Below are 15,280 nucleotides of genomic sequence, written 5' to 3'. Positions count from 1 at the left end.
CTCGGCGTAATCTGAGTTGATGACTGGAGCGCTAATGCTCTGATTCAACAGCCCGAAGAATTAGCAGGAAAATGAGCAAGCCTGGGTTGACTGGCGATTCGTATGGTGCAGCGTGGAATCAAATCTGGTTTGACACAATGCTTCCCAGAGACCACGGAGTGCATTGCAAAGTCATGAGTTAGACACTGGATGCTCAGTGACCACAGAGGGCTATGAAGCCATCACTTCGTGCAAAGGGGAGCAGAGTTTGTTTTACCGGGAGAAGGAAATTCAGATCAGACACCAGGGTTCTCCCCTCATCTCTTCAGACACGACATAAGCGCCGGCTTCCTCCGGGCCATGCCCAACCCCCCGCTGCACCCCAGGCCCTGCCCCCACCCCATAGCCCCGTCTCTTCCTGCCCTGACCCTGCCCTGCCTCTTTCCTGCCCAGTTCTGCCCCCTCCTCCCAGTGTGCCCCATCCCCACTCCTCCCCCTCCCTCCCAAAGCCTCCAGCATGCCGCAAAACAGCTGATTGTGGCAGGTGGTAGGTGCTAGGAGGGAGGGGGAGGTGCTGATCAGTGGGGCAGCAAGCAGGCGGGAGGCACTGGTGGGGAGAAGGGGCAGCTGGCTGCCAGTGGGCGACTAATTTTTTTCCGTGGGTGAAACACGACCTTTAACTTCCAACCTGGCAGCCAGCAGAGGGGATAATTTTCCAAAAAGGCGTCTCTGACACCCCCTCGTGCTGCCCTGGGTCAGAAATGGGGATGGTCTGGAGTCCACACGCAAGACATGAACCCACCAGTGACTGTTAAGTGAGCCGTGCCCCTGGTGTCTGTCACACACACTGCTGGGGGATGGGCTATAAAGGAGAGTTAAGAACGTAAGAAGGGCCATAATGAGTCAGACCAAAGATCCTTCTAGCCCAGTGTCCTGTCTACTGACAGTGGCCAGTGCCAGGTGCCCCAGAGGGAATGAACAGAACAGGTAATGATCAAGTGATCCATCCCCTGTCGCCCATTCCCAGCTTCTGGCAAACAGAGGCCAGGGACACCATCCCTGCTCATCCTGGCTAATAGCCATTGATGGACCTGCCCTCCATGAACTTATCTAGTTTTTTTTTAACCCTGTTATGGTCTTGGCCTTCACAACATCCTCTGGCAAGGAGTTCCACAGGTTGACTGTGTGTTGTGTGAAAAAAACTACTACTTTTAAAGAGAAGACATGCTCTGCTTTAAACCTACGCTGCAGGACCCGATCCTGCATAGCACGGTCACTCCTGCAGGGAGGCCTAGGAGGGGAATGAGCACCTCCGAGCCGCATCAGCATGCTGAGGCCCAAGTGTCGGACCGTGTCAGATATGCCTAGTCCCTGCGCAGACCTGGCGCTCTTGCATGCCAAGGCCTGCGCATGCAGGGGACTGAGCCCCTCTGTGCCGAAATCTGTGCCTCCTGCTTACCCTGCCTGGAGCTCCCGCATGGGCTCTATCCCCAGTGGCGGGGGAGTACAACGACCTAGTGCTGCCTGCTGGTTTCCTTGCAGAGACTCATGGACCTCACCCCCCCCCTACGAAATACCGGCAGGAGCAGGGTGGCTGGGTTGGGTGGGTGCCACCTCGGAATGGTGGGGAGCAGGAGAGCACCTCCTGCTGAGCAACTCCTGGGTTGTATTGATGGATCAGCGGCTCTTTGGCTATTTTCTTGCCAGCTGTTTCTTTTGAACAGCCAGTAGCAGATCTCAGGGCTCCCCTCCTGGAAGGCCCTGAGAGCTGGGACTCCCCTTAGGGTCAGTGGGCTTTGGCGGCCTCTCTCTTGTGCTCAGCCCCCGGCCCCAGGACTGCAGAGCAGCCCCTCTGCGCATGGGGTGAAATTCAGCACAAGGCCTACCTCCCACGTGAGCCCCAGCTCAACCCAAAGTCCAGCACACGGGTTCTTGGTCCCATTTGGGCGTAAGCAGTGCCTGGCCCTAGTGCAGACCCCACGTACAGGTGTTAATGACACACACCCACCCCTGTCCCCACCTCCGTGGAAGGAGTTCAGACGCCACAACCGCCCAGCCCTGGGGACCAAGAAACCTTTTGAAAGCAGCAGATGGCCTGGAGGGCATCTGATGTTTTCTCAGCATGGTGCACCCCATGGGGCAGAGGTGTGAGAGATGTAACTGATCTGTGTAAAGTGCCTGCAGAGCCTTAGATAAAAGGTGCCATGTACATTATAAGCAGGGTTATTGTTAGAGAGGAGGTCGGTGTTATGAGCTATCCCATGTACTCGGACTGGGCTGGAAGGGTGTTGTGAGCTGTCCCATGGCTGGGGACTGGGCTGGACGGGTGTTGTGAGCTATGCCATGGGTGGGGACTGGGCTGGACGGGTGTTGTGAGCTATCCCATGGGTGGGGACTGGGCTGGACGGGTGTTGTGGGCTATCCCATGGGTGGGGACTGGGCTGGACGGGTGTTGTGAGCTATCCCATGGGTGGGGACTGGGCTAGACGGGTGTTGTGAGCTATCCCATGCCTGGGGACTGGGCTGGACGGGTGTTGTGAGCTATCCCATGCGTGGGAACTCAGCTGGACGGGTGTTGTGAGCTATGCCATGGGTGGGAACTCAGCTGGACGGGTGTTGTGAGCTATCCCATGGGTGAGGACTGGGCTGGACGGGTGTTGTGAGCTATCCCATGGGTGGGGACTGGGCTGGACGGGTGTTGTGAGCTATGCCATGGGCGGGGACTGGGCTGGACGGGTGTTGTGAGCTATCCCATGGGCGAGGACTGGGCTGGACGGGTGTTGTGAGCTATCCCATGGGCGAGGACTGGGCTGGACGGGTGTTGTGAGCTATGCCATGGGCGGGGACTGGGCTGGACGGGTGTTGTGAGCTATCCCATGGGTGGGGACTGGGCTGGACGGGTGTTGTGAGCTATCCCATGGGCGAGGACTGGGCTGGGCGGGTGTTGTGAGCTATCCCATGGGCGAGGACTGGGCTGGACGGGTGTTGTGAGCTATCCCATGGGCGAGGACTGGGCTGGACGGGTGTTGTGAGCTATGCCATGGGCGGGGACTGGGCTGGACGGGTGTTGTGAGCTATCCCATGGGCGAGGACTGGGCTGGACGGGTGTTGTGAGCTATTCCATGGGTGGGGACTGGGCTGGACTGGACTGATGTGCTGACTCTGTTATGTTCTAGGAACCAAATGGATTGTCACTGCTGCTCACTGCCTCCACCAGGAACTGGAACCAGAGAACCCAGTTTTCCGCAGCTCGGATGTTCTCAGCCCTTCCTCATTCAAAATAATCCTGGGTGAGTGACCAGCAGTCCGCACTGCACACTGGCTCAAGGGGTGGCGATGGGGCAGTGACAGGTCATGGCCGTCTCCCACGATCCCATGGCCTGGGTAATTAAAGGCAAAGTGGATTCACGCCAGCACCCTCTATGCCATTCCCCTGTGCGACTGCTGTGTGTGTTCTCGGTTCACACACTGGCTCACCACTTCCTCCAGGAACCCTTCACTATCCAGTCTCTGATGTTCTCTCTCTGACCCCGCCTGCTGAGCGGGGTTCCCTGCCATGGGAGCCCCACAAGCTAGTTGTGCCATGACGATACGTTATGTCTGCCAGCCACAAATCTGCTAGGATGTGTCCTGCTCTGAGCTATTTGCTTCTCCAAGCCCCCGAACGACTTTCATGGGAATTCATTCCCCTTTGGGAAGGCAGGGTGATGGCCTCCCATAACTGCACGTAGCCACCTCTCCCTGGCCCTCCTTCCTTCACAGGGAAACACCAGACTTTAAAGCAAGACGACACGGAGCAGCAGCTGCAGCCGAAGAACGTCATCATCCACCCCTCCTACAGGGCGGCCACCTTGCAGTACGACATAGGCCTGGTGGAGCTGTCTGAGCAGGCGGTGCTGAATGATTACGTGATGCCGATTTGCTTTCCTGATGGCTCACACCACAAAGGCAAGAACTGGCTCTTTCTCCTCGCCCACCCAGGGCCAGCTCCGGGCCAGCTCCGGAACGGGCAACAAAAAACCAGCTACGGCTCTTGAGATTCAGGGACTGACCTTGCAGAGGTGCCAGTCGGTTGGCGGCTCCCGCTGGGAGCAGGCCATAAAGCCCAACGGCCAGGCTGAACACAGACCCAGGTGGTAACCAAAAGATAGGTGCAAGACAGAGACCCCAAGGAGGGTGGAGAGGAAGTGCTTATGGTGCCTGAAGGGGCTATTAGTGAGAGGCCATGGGGCAAAACTGATCCAAAAGCTAGAAAGATTTTCACGACACTCAGCCAGGCTGTGAGGAGCTTGTTATGGGACGATGGCATTAGCTCCCCAAGAGAGGTTTGGATGGGCCTTCATGTCACTCACTGGACAAAGTGCTGGCAAATACGCAATAGGGACAAGCTTGATTTGGGATCAGGATGGACTAAATGACCTAGCGGTGCCCAGCTCTGACCCAAGTGATTCTTTGATCCAACCCCCAGAGTTTTTCCTTTCTCTCTGGTTCTCCTGGCTGCTGTGTCCTTTATCCCGTTGCCTCTAGGCAAAGGGGACAGAGGAGTGTCCCAAAAGGCATCTCCTCTGCCCGAGACAGACAGACACAGACTGTCTCAAGAACCACTCGCCATGTGTGTGAGCCTCACATCTCCCCAGGCAGCCGTCCCTCCCGAGACCTGCTTTGCTTGGGATCCTCACTGCACCTAGTTTCAGAAGAGGGGACTTACAAGCTAGGTTCGGTGCCTCAGGCCAATATCAGAGCGGCTAAGTGGAAGGATGCCCTTTTAAGGATTAATGATGCAGCAGGCTGCATGAAAGGGATTTATAAGCCTGCCCTGGACTCCTCTTGTAAAACAAACCAGGCACGTTGGATACAAAATCTGCTTCGAGGGAGCTAACAGTTGCCTGGGCACAGGCCAGTTCTGGGGTAGTGAAGGAACGGCTTAGAAAGATGCTAACACGGAGACTGATTCACTGCCATGTTCAGCAGGGGTTAATAGCAGAATCCTCTTCCCACACCCGAGTATCCCTTCGCTAGCAAACTCTTCTTGATTTTGCTTTCAGATGCCATGGTCATTGTCAGCGGATGGGGGAAGGAATTCTTGCAAAAACGCCCTGAAACCTTGATGGAGGTGAGAATTATTAACCTGAGAATACCAGGATCTAGGGGCCTGAGCATAGGGGTGGGATCCAGTGTCCTGCCTCTGACACAGGCCTCCTCTGTGACCTCGGGCATGTCACTTCCCCTCCATGTGCCTCAGCTTCCGCAGCTGTAAAATGAGGATGCTGGTGCTGGCCTCCTTGTCGGCAGCCGAGCAAGAGTTCGGGTTTGTCCAGCACTGTGAGCCGAGCAGCACCACGGACACTGCAGGAAGTGCCTCCGTCGATGCAGTGCAAGGGCTGCTGGAATCCTGGTAGCCCTGCCAGGTGCCATGCCTGGAAAACGGTGCAGAAAAATGCATCTGTCTAAAGCCAGAGTGGATCCAAACTCCATGCCTGTTGTGTACACCGCTGCAGTCAAACAGCCAGCAGGGCCTTGAACGTGAGTAAACCCACCCCTCGGCCTAGCCTCATTTCCCCAAACTCGCTGCATGTGGCCGGTGACCTGGGAGAAACCAACAGACAATGAGCAAATGAGCAATGAGCAAATATGAGCGTTTTGCTCAACCACTTCATGAAAACATCGATTGCGGATGAGGCTGCCAGCAGCAGAGTCCAAAGGAGAAGCAGGTCAAATCTTCAGCACCAACAGGAGACGTGTAATATCAGCTGTGCTAATGGAATCCAAGTGGCTTGGCTTTCACTCCCTTTACAACGCTGCATCAGATGGGAACATGGGATATTCTACTAACTCGAGCCCCACCGGGCCTCACCTGTTGCTTCAGCGTGATGTTAGTTTGTGGGTCAGCCCAGATGGCTCATCCTAGTCATCCTTTTCCCAGACAAACTCCAACAGGAGGTGCAGGGGGACCTACAGGCAGATCTCATGGTGCCAGTTTAGCCCATGGAGCATAATTATTATTTGTTTGGATGATGGTGGTGCCCACAACGTGGTCAAGGGCTGTCCACATACACAGGAACATGTGGTCCTTGTCTTGAAGAGCTTAAAATCTAACTGCATGTCTCCACAGCAATCTGAGGTCTGAGTGCAATCACTGATTAGATTTCAAGGCCTGAAGGAACCCCTGTCATCACTTACTCAGACCTCCTGTATAACACAGGCCCTCGGACGTCCCACCAATAACTCCTGTTTGAATTCAGCAATGTGAGCATGTTCCCAGGGTTTCTGGCATGCTCACACAGCCCATGCTGTAGCCTACGCCACTGCATCTACACTGATATTTTTCACCAGGCTAGCATGGGTAAAGCTAGCATGGGTCTGTCTACCCGATCTGGAGTCACATTTGGGATCGCAGTGTAGACAAAACCTACGAAGTCAAGAAGAGCACGGGAGACAATCAAGAATAGGTAGCATTTGTGTGTGTGTTTGAGAACAAATACACAAATGCACAGCCACCCTCAACCTATCCATGGTTAGCAGGTCAGTTGCTTGCAGGCATGGTGGTAAGGGTGGGTCTGAAAGGAGGCCATGTTGGTGGCCTTGCAGATCAGTTCTCGAGAGCAGCATGGAAGAAGGTGCAACGAGGTGTGTGGGAGAAGCAGACAAGTGCATGGATGAGGCTGGGGCACTGGTGGGGTGATGGGGGCAGGGAGCAATGCAGTGGAGACCAGAGCAGCTCAGGGAGAGTTTATTACACCTTTTGGCAAATATTGGGAGAGCCCGTAATCATCCCCCCTGGCACCTAGGAGCCCCGCGTCCACTTCCTCATCCCACCACCTCTGCTTAGCGAGAGCAGCTGTGGCCTCATGTCCCTTCTTGTTCCTAAGCTGTGTTCGTCCCTTCCGTCACTGGATTTACTCCCGCTGGATGTTCCAGCTGGCTCCCTGTTCCAGCATGCTTTGGGCCAGACTCTGTGGTCAAACACCCGAGTGTGAACGGGAACTGCAGACACATATCTGACGGCAGGACGGTATTCGGCGTGAACGCCCACTCCTGCCCTCTTCTGGTAGGACATGACGAGGAAGCTTTCAGTGTACACAAGGAGCTGGGTCTTCTCCATCTCTGATTTCTATAGGCTAACTGACGTGGTGACAGGTGTATGCCCCACGCCGGCTTGTCGTGGTGGTCTGATCCCTCTGACAGCGGCTTGGCCACCTAGCAATTAAGAAACCTGCTACAGCATTGAGTGGGGGGGTGGCTTCTTTGGCTCAAGCCGTTGATACTTTTGCTTTGGGATCCAGATGTTCCAGGTTCAATCCCTGTTTCCCATCCCCAGCCAAGGGTGCATATAACAAAGAATAAAGGATGTTTGGGCTTCTGTAGCTGTAGCTGAGTCAGTCCCAGGATATTAGAAAGAGAAGGTGGGGGAGGTGCTTGCAGAACTCAATTTGTATTTTCTTTATCATTTCAGTGGATAATATCGATGTTTACTTATATGCTTTTTCCTCCCAATTTTTAGCAATTTAAATATTCACAGGTGTGGGAAATCCTGGGGGGTTCAAGCAAAGGTGGGGCTCAGACAATTATTTCATGCCAGTTGAGGCTGAGATTCAAAAAGTGAAAGCTTTATAAACCATTACGATGCACACCGCGACCATCAGATGTCAACATTTTAGCCTCGACTCAAACGCTCACAAGTTCTCAAGCAGCATTTTTCTGACTTGGGCAACGTGTGGATTTCAGTTGCTTTATTTTTCCGTTGGTTTGTGTGTGTGCGGTTTGTGTGTCTACAGGGTACGGTGTGTGAGATTTAGTGACATTTACCACTACAGATCTGATCCTTCCAAGCCTGCGTAGGTACAGCAGGGGCCGCCGCTAGGCAATGGGCACCTGGTAACTCACTGGTTTCCCTGTCTTGCAGATTGAGATCCCGCTCACTGACCACGCGTTGTGCCAGGAAGCCTACGCAAGGCTGCAGAGAAAGGTGACGGACGATATGATCTGCGCTGGAGAGCAAGAAGGTGCAGCTCCATTCTATCCAAACAAGCTTTGGTGCAAGTGTGTCCTTCCATCCGCCCCAGCGGGAAGGTCTCACCCTCACGCTGCCTGTTAGACACCTGGCTAGGGGGTGAACTCTAAGGGGGTCACAGCTCTTTACCAGCTCCTCGTCTGAAGAGGGGGCAGGGGGCATGTCACCCTGTGCAGAGGCCAGCACCAGGCTTATACGCCGCCCAGCAGAGCTTACGGGGGATTGAAGAGATGCACAGCCCTTGTGCTGACCCACCGCATGGCCCCATCTGCTTCCCCTGCACAGGCTCTATCCGTCAGGGGACGTGGATGGGGCCCTGTGCCCTGAGGCTGTGCTGAGGGCTGGGGCCAGCAGGAGGCTCTGTCTGGCAGGGAAAGAGCAGTACTCCCAGAGTGCAGCCTGCAGAGTCCGTGTCTGCCTCTCCAGAAGAGGAGGGTGACTGCACCTTGTGGCTGCAGCCATGGGGGAGCCTGATCCTGGCAGCCGAGACTGCCTACACAGAGCCCCTCCTGCTTCCCATCCAGACAGATCCCTCTGCTGACTCTGGCCCTTCAGCGCAGCCCTGTCCGGCCATAAAATCATAGAAGGGGAAGGGGCCTTGAAAGGTCATTGAGTCCAGTCCCCTGCCTTCACAGCAGGACCAAGTACCATCCCGGACACATTTTTGCCCCAGATCCCTAAATGGCCCCCTCAGAAACTGAACTCCTAACCCTAGGTTTAGCAGGCCAGTACTCAAACCACTGAACTATCCTTCCCCCTTGCACCAGCCATAGGGTCATGCCCCACACTTTGAAAATCTCTGTTCTAATGCAACCAAAAGTTATTGGGCTGTTGTCGGGAATTCCTGGGTGAGCTCCCCTGGCCTGCGTCGGACAGGACATCAGAACGGATGCTCACCGGCTGGCCTTACAGCCACAAACTCTGGGAAGTTCTGCAGTGGGGATGGGCTTATGGACAGAGGTTTACTCCGTGCAGCTCCTGCAGGGGATTCAAAGGGGACACGGCATCCGGTTTGGTTCCAGACAGATAGATTCGCCCATACAATGCCAGGTCCTGTTTCCTGATAAGACCTGGTCACATCTTAACATCTGGTTTTCACATCTCCTTGAAACCAGCTTGAGGAGTCAACCCATATTTTCTCCTGTGATGGATGTCTTTGGGTTGGGGTGACCAGATACCAAGTGTGAAAGGGTGAGAAATAATAGGTGCTTATATAAGACAGAGTCACAAACATCAGGACTGTCCCTATAAATTTGGGACATCTGGTCACCCTACTTTGCATGAAATATCAAACCAAGGTCCTGGCCACATGTAGTTACTAAAAGTTCTACACAACTTTCCATATCAGAGTGTTAACTCTGATGTCCTGGCCAAATTTTAGGTTGGGTCATTCTGCCTCCCTCTATTTCTCCTTTAGTTTCAACTAGGTCCAGAATTCTTCCTCCCTTCCCATCTTAAATCGCTTCTCAGCCTTGCTGTGTGCTGGTAAAGAGTTGCCACGTTCTCCACTCAGAGGTGGCTGCGTTTTAGTGGGGGCACGCGGCTAAGCCTGTCCGTAATGTTGGAGTAGCAATTTGCAAAGTCTGCGGCACGTTTGGGTCCCTTGGGCACCCCAGAAATGACCACCCTTCTCTTCTTCCCACAGGAGGAAAAGATGCTTGTAGCGGAGATTCAGGGGGGCCCATGGTCACGTTAAGCAACCAGAATAACCACTGGCAGCTGATTGGCATGGTGTCCTGGGGAGATGGATGCGGGCAGAATGATCGGTATGGAGTGTACTCCAGTGTGTCCAAGAGCTTGGCCTGGATTAAGCAGGTCACTGGGGTGGAATATTGAATTCTCTGGCCTGCTCACAACCCCGGCTAGGTGAGAACAGCTGGGAGGTGCAGCAAGTTTTCCAGTTCTGCAGCAGACAGTGAAGTCGGTGATACATAAATGGGTCGTTCCAATTTCTGCCAAAAAAGCCACCTCAGGGAGATGCCTTGGATGCCTTAGAGTGTAAATTCCCTCAGCATATAGTGGCAGGAAAGACTGGATTCCTGCACCTACCTGAACTGACCTGTGACCTGAGCCCATCTCTGCAGCCAATCCTGCGGGGATAAGTCAATTTTCCCCTTGATTTCCAGCCAGCCACGGACAGCTCTGCAATTTCTTGTAACTGTGCACTTACCAGGAAAGGACAGGATAAACCTGAGGCCATAATCAATACTAACGATCTAGACTGGGGGGAACCCTGCCAGAGTTTGGGGTTTTACAAAGCCCATGAGACTTAAAAAAAAAAAAAAAAAAGCTGGGGCTTTGCAAAACTTCTCTGTTATGAACCACTGCAAAGGAAAGTTTGCTCCTTAAACCAAATAATTATTTTTAAGACCACTGAATATTTGTAAAGTGCTTCTAATTAATTGGCAGCCTATGCTATGCAAGCAAAGGGCCCAGTGCTGCAAATACTTGAGTATTCCCTACTGTGATGCTAATAGGAGCATTCAAAGTACATCTCTACCCTGATATAACGCTGTCCTTGGGAGCCAAAAAATCTTACCGTGTTATAGGTGAAACCGCATTATATCGAACTTGTTTTGATCTGCTGTAGTGTGGAGCCCCGCCCTCGGAGCACTGCTTTACCGCGTTATAGCCCAATTCGTGTTATATCGGGTGGCGTTATAACGGGGTAGAGGTGTACTACGCCCAGTAATATTTCCAGGATCAACCCTGAAAAAGATAGTATCAGAGGGGCAGCCGTGTTAGTCTGTATCCACAAAAACAACAAGGAGTCCGGTGGCACCTTAAAGACTAAGATTTATTTGGGCATAAGCTTTCGTGGGTTAAAAAACATTTCTTCAGACACAAGCCTGAGAAAGATACTCCTTCTCTGCTTCTGGGAATAGAGTGGATGAAATTCACCCCTCTGTGTAAAGCCGACACAAGACCTATATCACATGTGGGACTTAGGTGGCATGTCCGGCTCTGCCCAGGGGTGAACTTTACCTAGGCAGAAGAATGTCTTTCAAAACATGCAGCCGCTCCGAATTCAGGATCTGCCAGAGCAAAAGGGTCCTGGACCCTTGGATGTTTCAAGTTCTTTCCTCAGTGTACAACCCATGACTGTTAGTGGGCTCTAAATTTGGCAGTGTAACTTCTCCATTCCCTTTGCCAATGACTTTGTTGTCTCTAGTAGGCAGCTGCGTCTCAGTAACGCACAGGTTAAACAGTGTTATTCTGTCAACACCCAATGTTCATACCAAAGGAAAGGGGAGGAGGGTTTACAGCAAGCAGAACTATGCCCTGATTCTGCCCCCCTTGAAACTACTAACAAAACTCCCCCTTAGCAGAGCAGCAGCCGGGTCAGACCCACTGCCTACAGGGATACACAGACCTGCTGGTGACATCTAGCATTTGCACTCGAGGAGTTCCATGGCTGATACTCTAATTAAAGCCTATTAAAATAAGGTGATGCTGAGACAACTGGTGCCCACAGGATCGAGCCAAAGCCCACTGAACTCAATAGACAGATGCAAATTTCAGTGGGCTTTGAATCAGGCCTAGGTGGGTGAGGCTCACCAGTCAGGTACCAGAAGGCTGCAGTGATCACGCAATGAGGCTCACCGTTCTGTCAACTCTGCCAGCTTCAACATCTGCTTTTCCTGGCTTCATTGGCATGGCCTGAAAGATCCACCAGACCCGGTCGCCTCAGTCAGTCCACAGCCGGCAAGCCAAATACACAATGATCCTTGCAAGATGCAACATGTAACACGTGCAAAAAACACGTCAAGCACATAGAAGATGTATGCAACATGTAGGAAACACAGCGCATGTGCAGCACTCCAACGCGACCTGTGTAATACTTGGGCTCGTATTCTCTCTTGCATTTGAGCTACTGTAAGGTGATTTTTGGTGGCTCCTGGTCGTCTTCGGCGCCAGTGAAACTTTTCCCCAGCAGACCCCTCCGGTGCCTCTCCTGCCGCTGTCTGCCAAGCCCCACGGAGTGACCCCCTCCCCACTGAACTGGCTACAGCCTCCCTCCGTGTTCCCAGTGCAGAGTCACCAGCCCCAGTGCTCCCAGCCCCACGCAGCCCTGGGCAGGCGTGATCCTGGGTCCAGCTCCGGCATGTCTGTCCTTGGCCCAGGGCTGCTCCTGGCTCCTGTCCTGGGCCTGTCCTGCTCCGGCCTCAGGCAGGTTCTCCCTGCTTCACTTCTCCAGGGCCTGCCTGCTGCCCCCTCCCGCCCTGGAGCTCCAGCCCCCCCATGGCGTTTCCCTCCTTTTTTCTTACTCTCCCCCTCCCCCCGGGAGAAAGATTTAAAGGGGCCATGCTCTCTAAACCCCCGAGGGGTTACACAGAAATTAACAATGTGGCTGGGCAAGTAGCAAGCAGCTACCGCCCCCAAAAAGTACATTTCACATCAAACCAGCTGAAAACCAACCAGTGCCTCTACTTTCCTGCTATGGCTTGAGTTGAGGGGGCAGCTCTCTGCCATAGAATGGGGCATGGGCCGGACAGATTCACCCCAGGGCAGAGGAAAGCCAGCAGCCTAGAGCTCCATAGAGCAGTGGTTCTCGAAGCTGGTCTGCCGCTTGTTCAGGGGAAGCCCCTGGTGGGCCGGGCCGGGCTGTTTACCTGCTGCGTCCGCAGGTTCGGCCGATCGCGGCTCCCGCTGGCCACGGTTCGCCGCTCCAGGCCAATGGGGGCTGTGGGAAGGGCGGCCAGCACATCCCTCGGCCTGCGCCGCTTCCCGCAGCCCCCATTGGCCTGGAGCAGCGAACTGCGGCCAGTGGGAGCTGCGATCGGCCGAACCTGTGGACGTGGCAGGTAAACAAACCGGCCCGGCCCGCCAGGGGCTTTCCCTGAACAAGCAGCAGACCGGCTTTGAGAACCACTGCCATAGAGTGTCTTTCACAGGCCTGAAAATCCTCGTTTGGAGGCTAAAGGAAATAGAAGACTTTTTTTCTTAGGAAAGGGCAAAATCAAAGTCTGGCTCCTGTAGCATCAGCCCCTGGGCCCCAGGATCGCACTTTGACAGCTCCAGGGTAGCTATCACCCAGCCAGAGCTGATGAATCACGACTACAAGAAACGTTTCTCTCCTTTGATAGCTCTGCAGTTAATCACTGATGCTGGACCCGGAGCCCATCTGGCCTCACTTCCCTCTGTTCATTAAATGCACAGAGGTGCTGGGCTGGGCTTTGGCCCCTCTCTGCTCACCCAGCAGCTGATCCTTGCAGCGGAGGGCTAGAAAACAGGGCGCAGCAGAGAAAAGAAAACGCAATGACGGACCCCACCTTTGCTGGGACCTCTCGAGCTGTCGGTGGCACAAGCCCTGTTCTGCAGCCAGAGGCCGGCTGATTCTGCAGAGAGCGCAAGGCAGGCAGAGTCTGGCTGCTGTGTCCAAGGACGAGGACAAGGTCACTGGGATGGCGCATGTCCACTCGCTGACCCCGTGACCAACAAGGGGTCGGGCACTCGCAGCTGCACACGCCTCGTGCACGGTGCATACCACAGGCAAGCCCGTGTTCTGCCCACCAGACTCACTCAGTGGCAGCCTCCAGACCGGCTACAACAAGGACAAGTAAGGGAGAATGGGTCAGCGGTGCGTACCACGCAAAAACTGCCAGGGAGCACCCGGCTTGCCAGAGAAATATTGGCCCAGAGACACTGGGATACAGGGCACCAGGATGGGCTACTACAGACCTAGCCTCAGGAGGAGAACCTCAGTGTGCACTTGCTCTCCCACCCTGCTGGCCTGGGGGGAATGGCCAGCTGCAGTAACTGACCCTTACACACACACACACACACACACACACACACGAGCTGTAACTCAGCCATCACAGAGGAGCTAGGTAACAGCATGGGTCTGCTGCAAAATTCAGCTCTGGAGCTCCACCTCGACCAAGAACTGAGACTGAATCCCAGCCTTTCTGTGCTACATCACATTACTGCTGCGTGCCTCAGTTTCTCCATCTGCAAAATGGAGGTAACAGTGGTCCAGGAATGCTTGCCCTGTGCTCCAAAAATATAACTGCTCAATAATATTATTTTTTAAACTCTGATCTAATGATTTCTCCTAATGCCTAGTGGTCAGTGATCCAGCTGCAGTGCCTGAGACTGCAATGAATCCCTGGAGTTTTCCTTTCACTGATCAATTATTGTGTAAACTCAGTCAAGGAAGGAGAATGACTAAGGAAGATTCTTGAGCAGGACTTAGAACCAGATTCTGATCTCACAGACACCAGGATAGATTCATAGAACATCAGGGTTAGAAGGGATGCCAGGAGCTCATCTAGTCCAACCCCCTGCTCAAAGCAGGACCAACCCCCAGACAGATTTTTGCCACAGCTCCTGAAATGGCCCCCTCAAGGATTGAGCTCAGAACTGTGGGTTTATCAGGCCAATGCTCAAAGCACTGAGCTATCCCTCCCCCCAAGTAATAATAGAGTTACTCAGATGAAGTCAACGGCACAAAGATACTGCCCTGAAAATGCCTACAGACAGAGCAATTAAATTAGACAGAAAACCACTGTGAGGGTAGATTAGGTTGCTGCTGAGTTCAGAATTGTATCATCTGTATTCCAGTTTGTGATGGGAACTGTCCAAACACGTAGCAAGAGCCAGGCCCTGTCCTGAAGCGCTTGCAATCTAGCCAGACAAAGAATGGGACAAAGCAATGATCTTCATCCTCCTTTCCCCAGAGAGAGTAAGTGACATGCCAAGGTCACACCAGGATCTGTGGCAGAGAAGCTACAACAGGTTTTTTTTTAAAAAACCTCCTTTTTATTTGAAGAAACATTTTTTTAGCAAATGAGGCCCAGTACGTTTCTATAGCATCTGTCCCAGGAATGCCATTGAGCACGGCGTGATTAGACTCGGGGCTAGTGCACAATGGAAACCAACCGTCACTGTGTTTCTTTGGAACAGACAGGGCGTTCCCAGCGGAGACGAGGGGCATCACAACTAGAGCTGGGCAATGCTGTCATACCCCCCGCCCACACACACACACACACACACACACACGCTCCCCTCAGAAGGGGGGAAGGGTTGCAGCACAAACCCCACGACATCGGAGCTGGAGCAAACCCCTGGGCGGTCTGCTTTGCCTGGGGACTGTGGAAGTCCCTCTCCTATTGACTGGAATGGAGCATCTCAGGCACAGCACCCGGCATTGTTCTGGGTGAGGGGGTCGGCCGGGCCTGGCCTCCTGAGCCGTTCAGTCCCAGACGTTGTTCCAGCAGCCAAGCCCCTGGTTTGGGGAGTGGGGCTTTCCTGGCCTTTCCCCGCCAGTGGGAATGAAGACTCGAGCGC

The 15,280-nt window shown here is 53.8% G+C and overlaps 1 protein-coding gene across 2 annotated transcripts in view; it reads left to right on the top strand.

Moving 5' to 3' along the window:
* MASP1 (MBL associated serine protease 1) overlaps positions 1-10,368 on the top strand; it is a 67,200-nt gene extending 56,832 nt beyond the window's left edge. The window contains exons 12-16 of one of the 2 annotated variants that reach the window (XM_045029034.1): positions 3,156-3,269; positions 3,742-3,927; positions 5,025-5,092; positions 7,883-7,982; positions 9,636-10,368. In XM_045029034.1, coding sequence (XP_044884969.1) covers positions 3,156-3,269; positions 3,742-3,927; positions 5,025-5,092; positions 7,883-7,982; positions 9,636-9,826 — 659 coding nt within the window. In that variant the 3' untranslated portion in view covers positions 9,827-10,368. The remainder of the gene's footprint in view (positions 1-3,155; positions 3,270-3,741; positions 3,928-5,024; positions 5,093-7,882; positions 7,983-9,635) is intronic. The other variant, XR_006581966.1, reaches the window with a different exon arrangement.
* The last annotated feature ends 4,912 nt before the right edge of the window (positions 10,369-15,280 follow it).

The sequence above is a fragment of the Mauremys mutica genome, chromosome 9 (assembly GCF_020497125.1).
Source record: "Mauremys mutica isolate MM-2020 ecotype Southern chromosome 9, ASM2049712v1, whole genome shotgun sequence".
In the NCBI taxonomy this organism is placed as follows: Eukaryota; Metazoa; Chordata; order Testudines; family Geoemydidae; genus Mauremys; species Mauremys mutica.
Note: the sequence above shows the minus strand (reverse complement) of the source record. Positions and strands in the feature narration are given on the sequence as shown.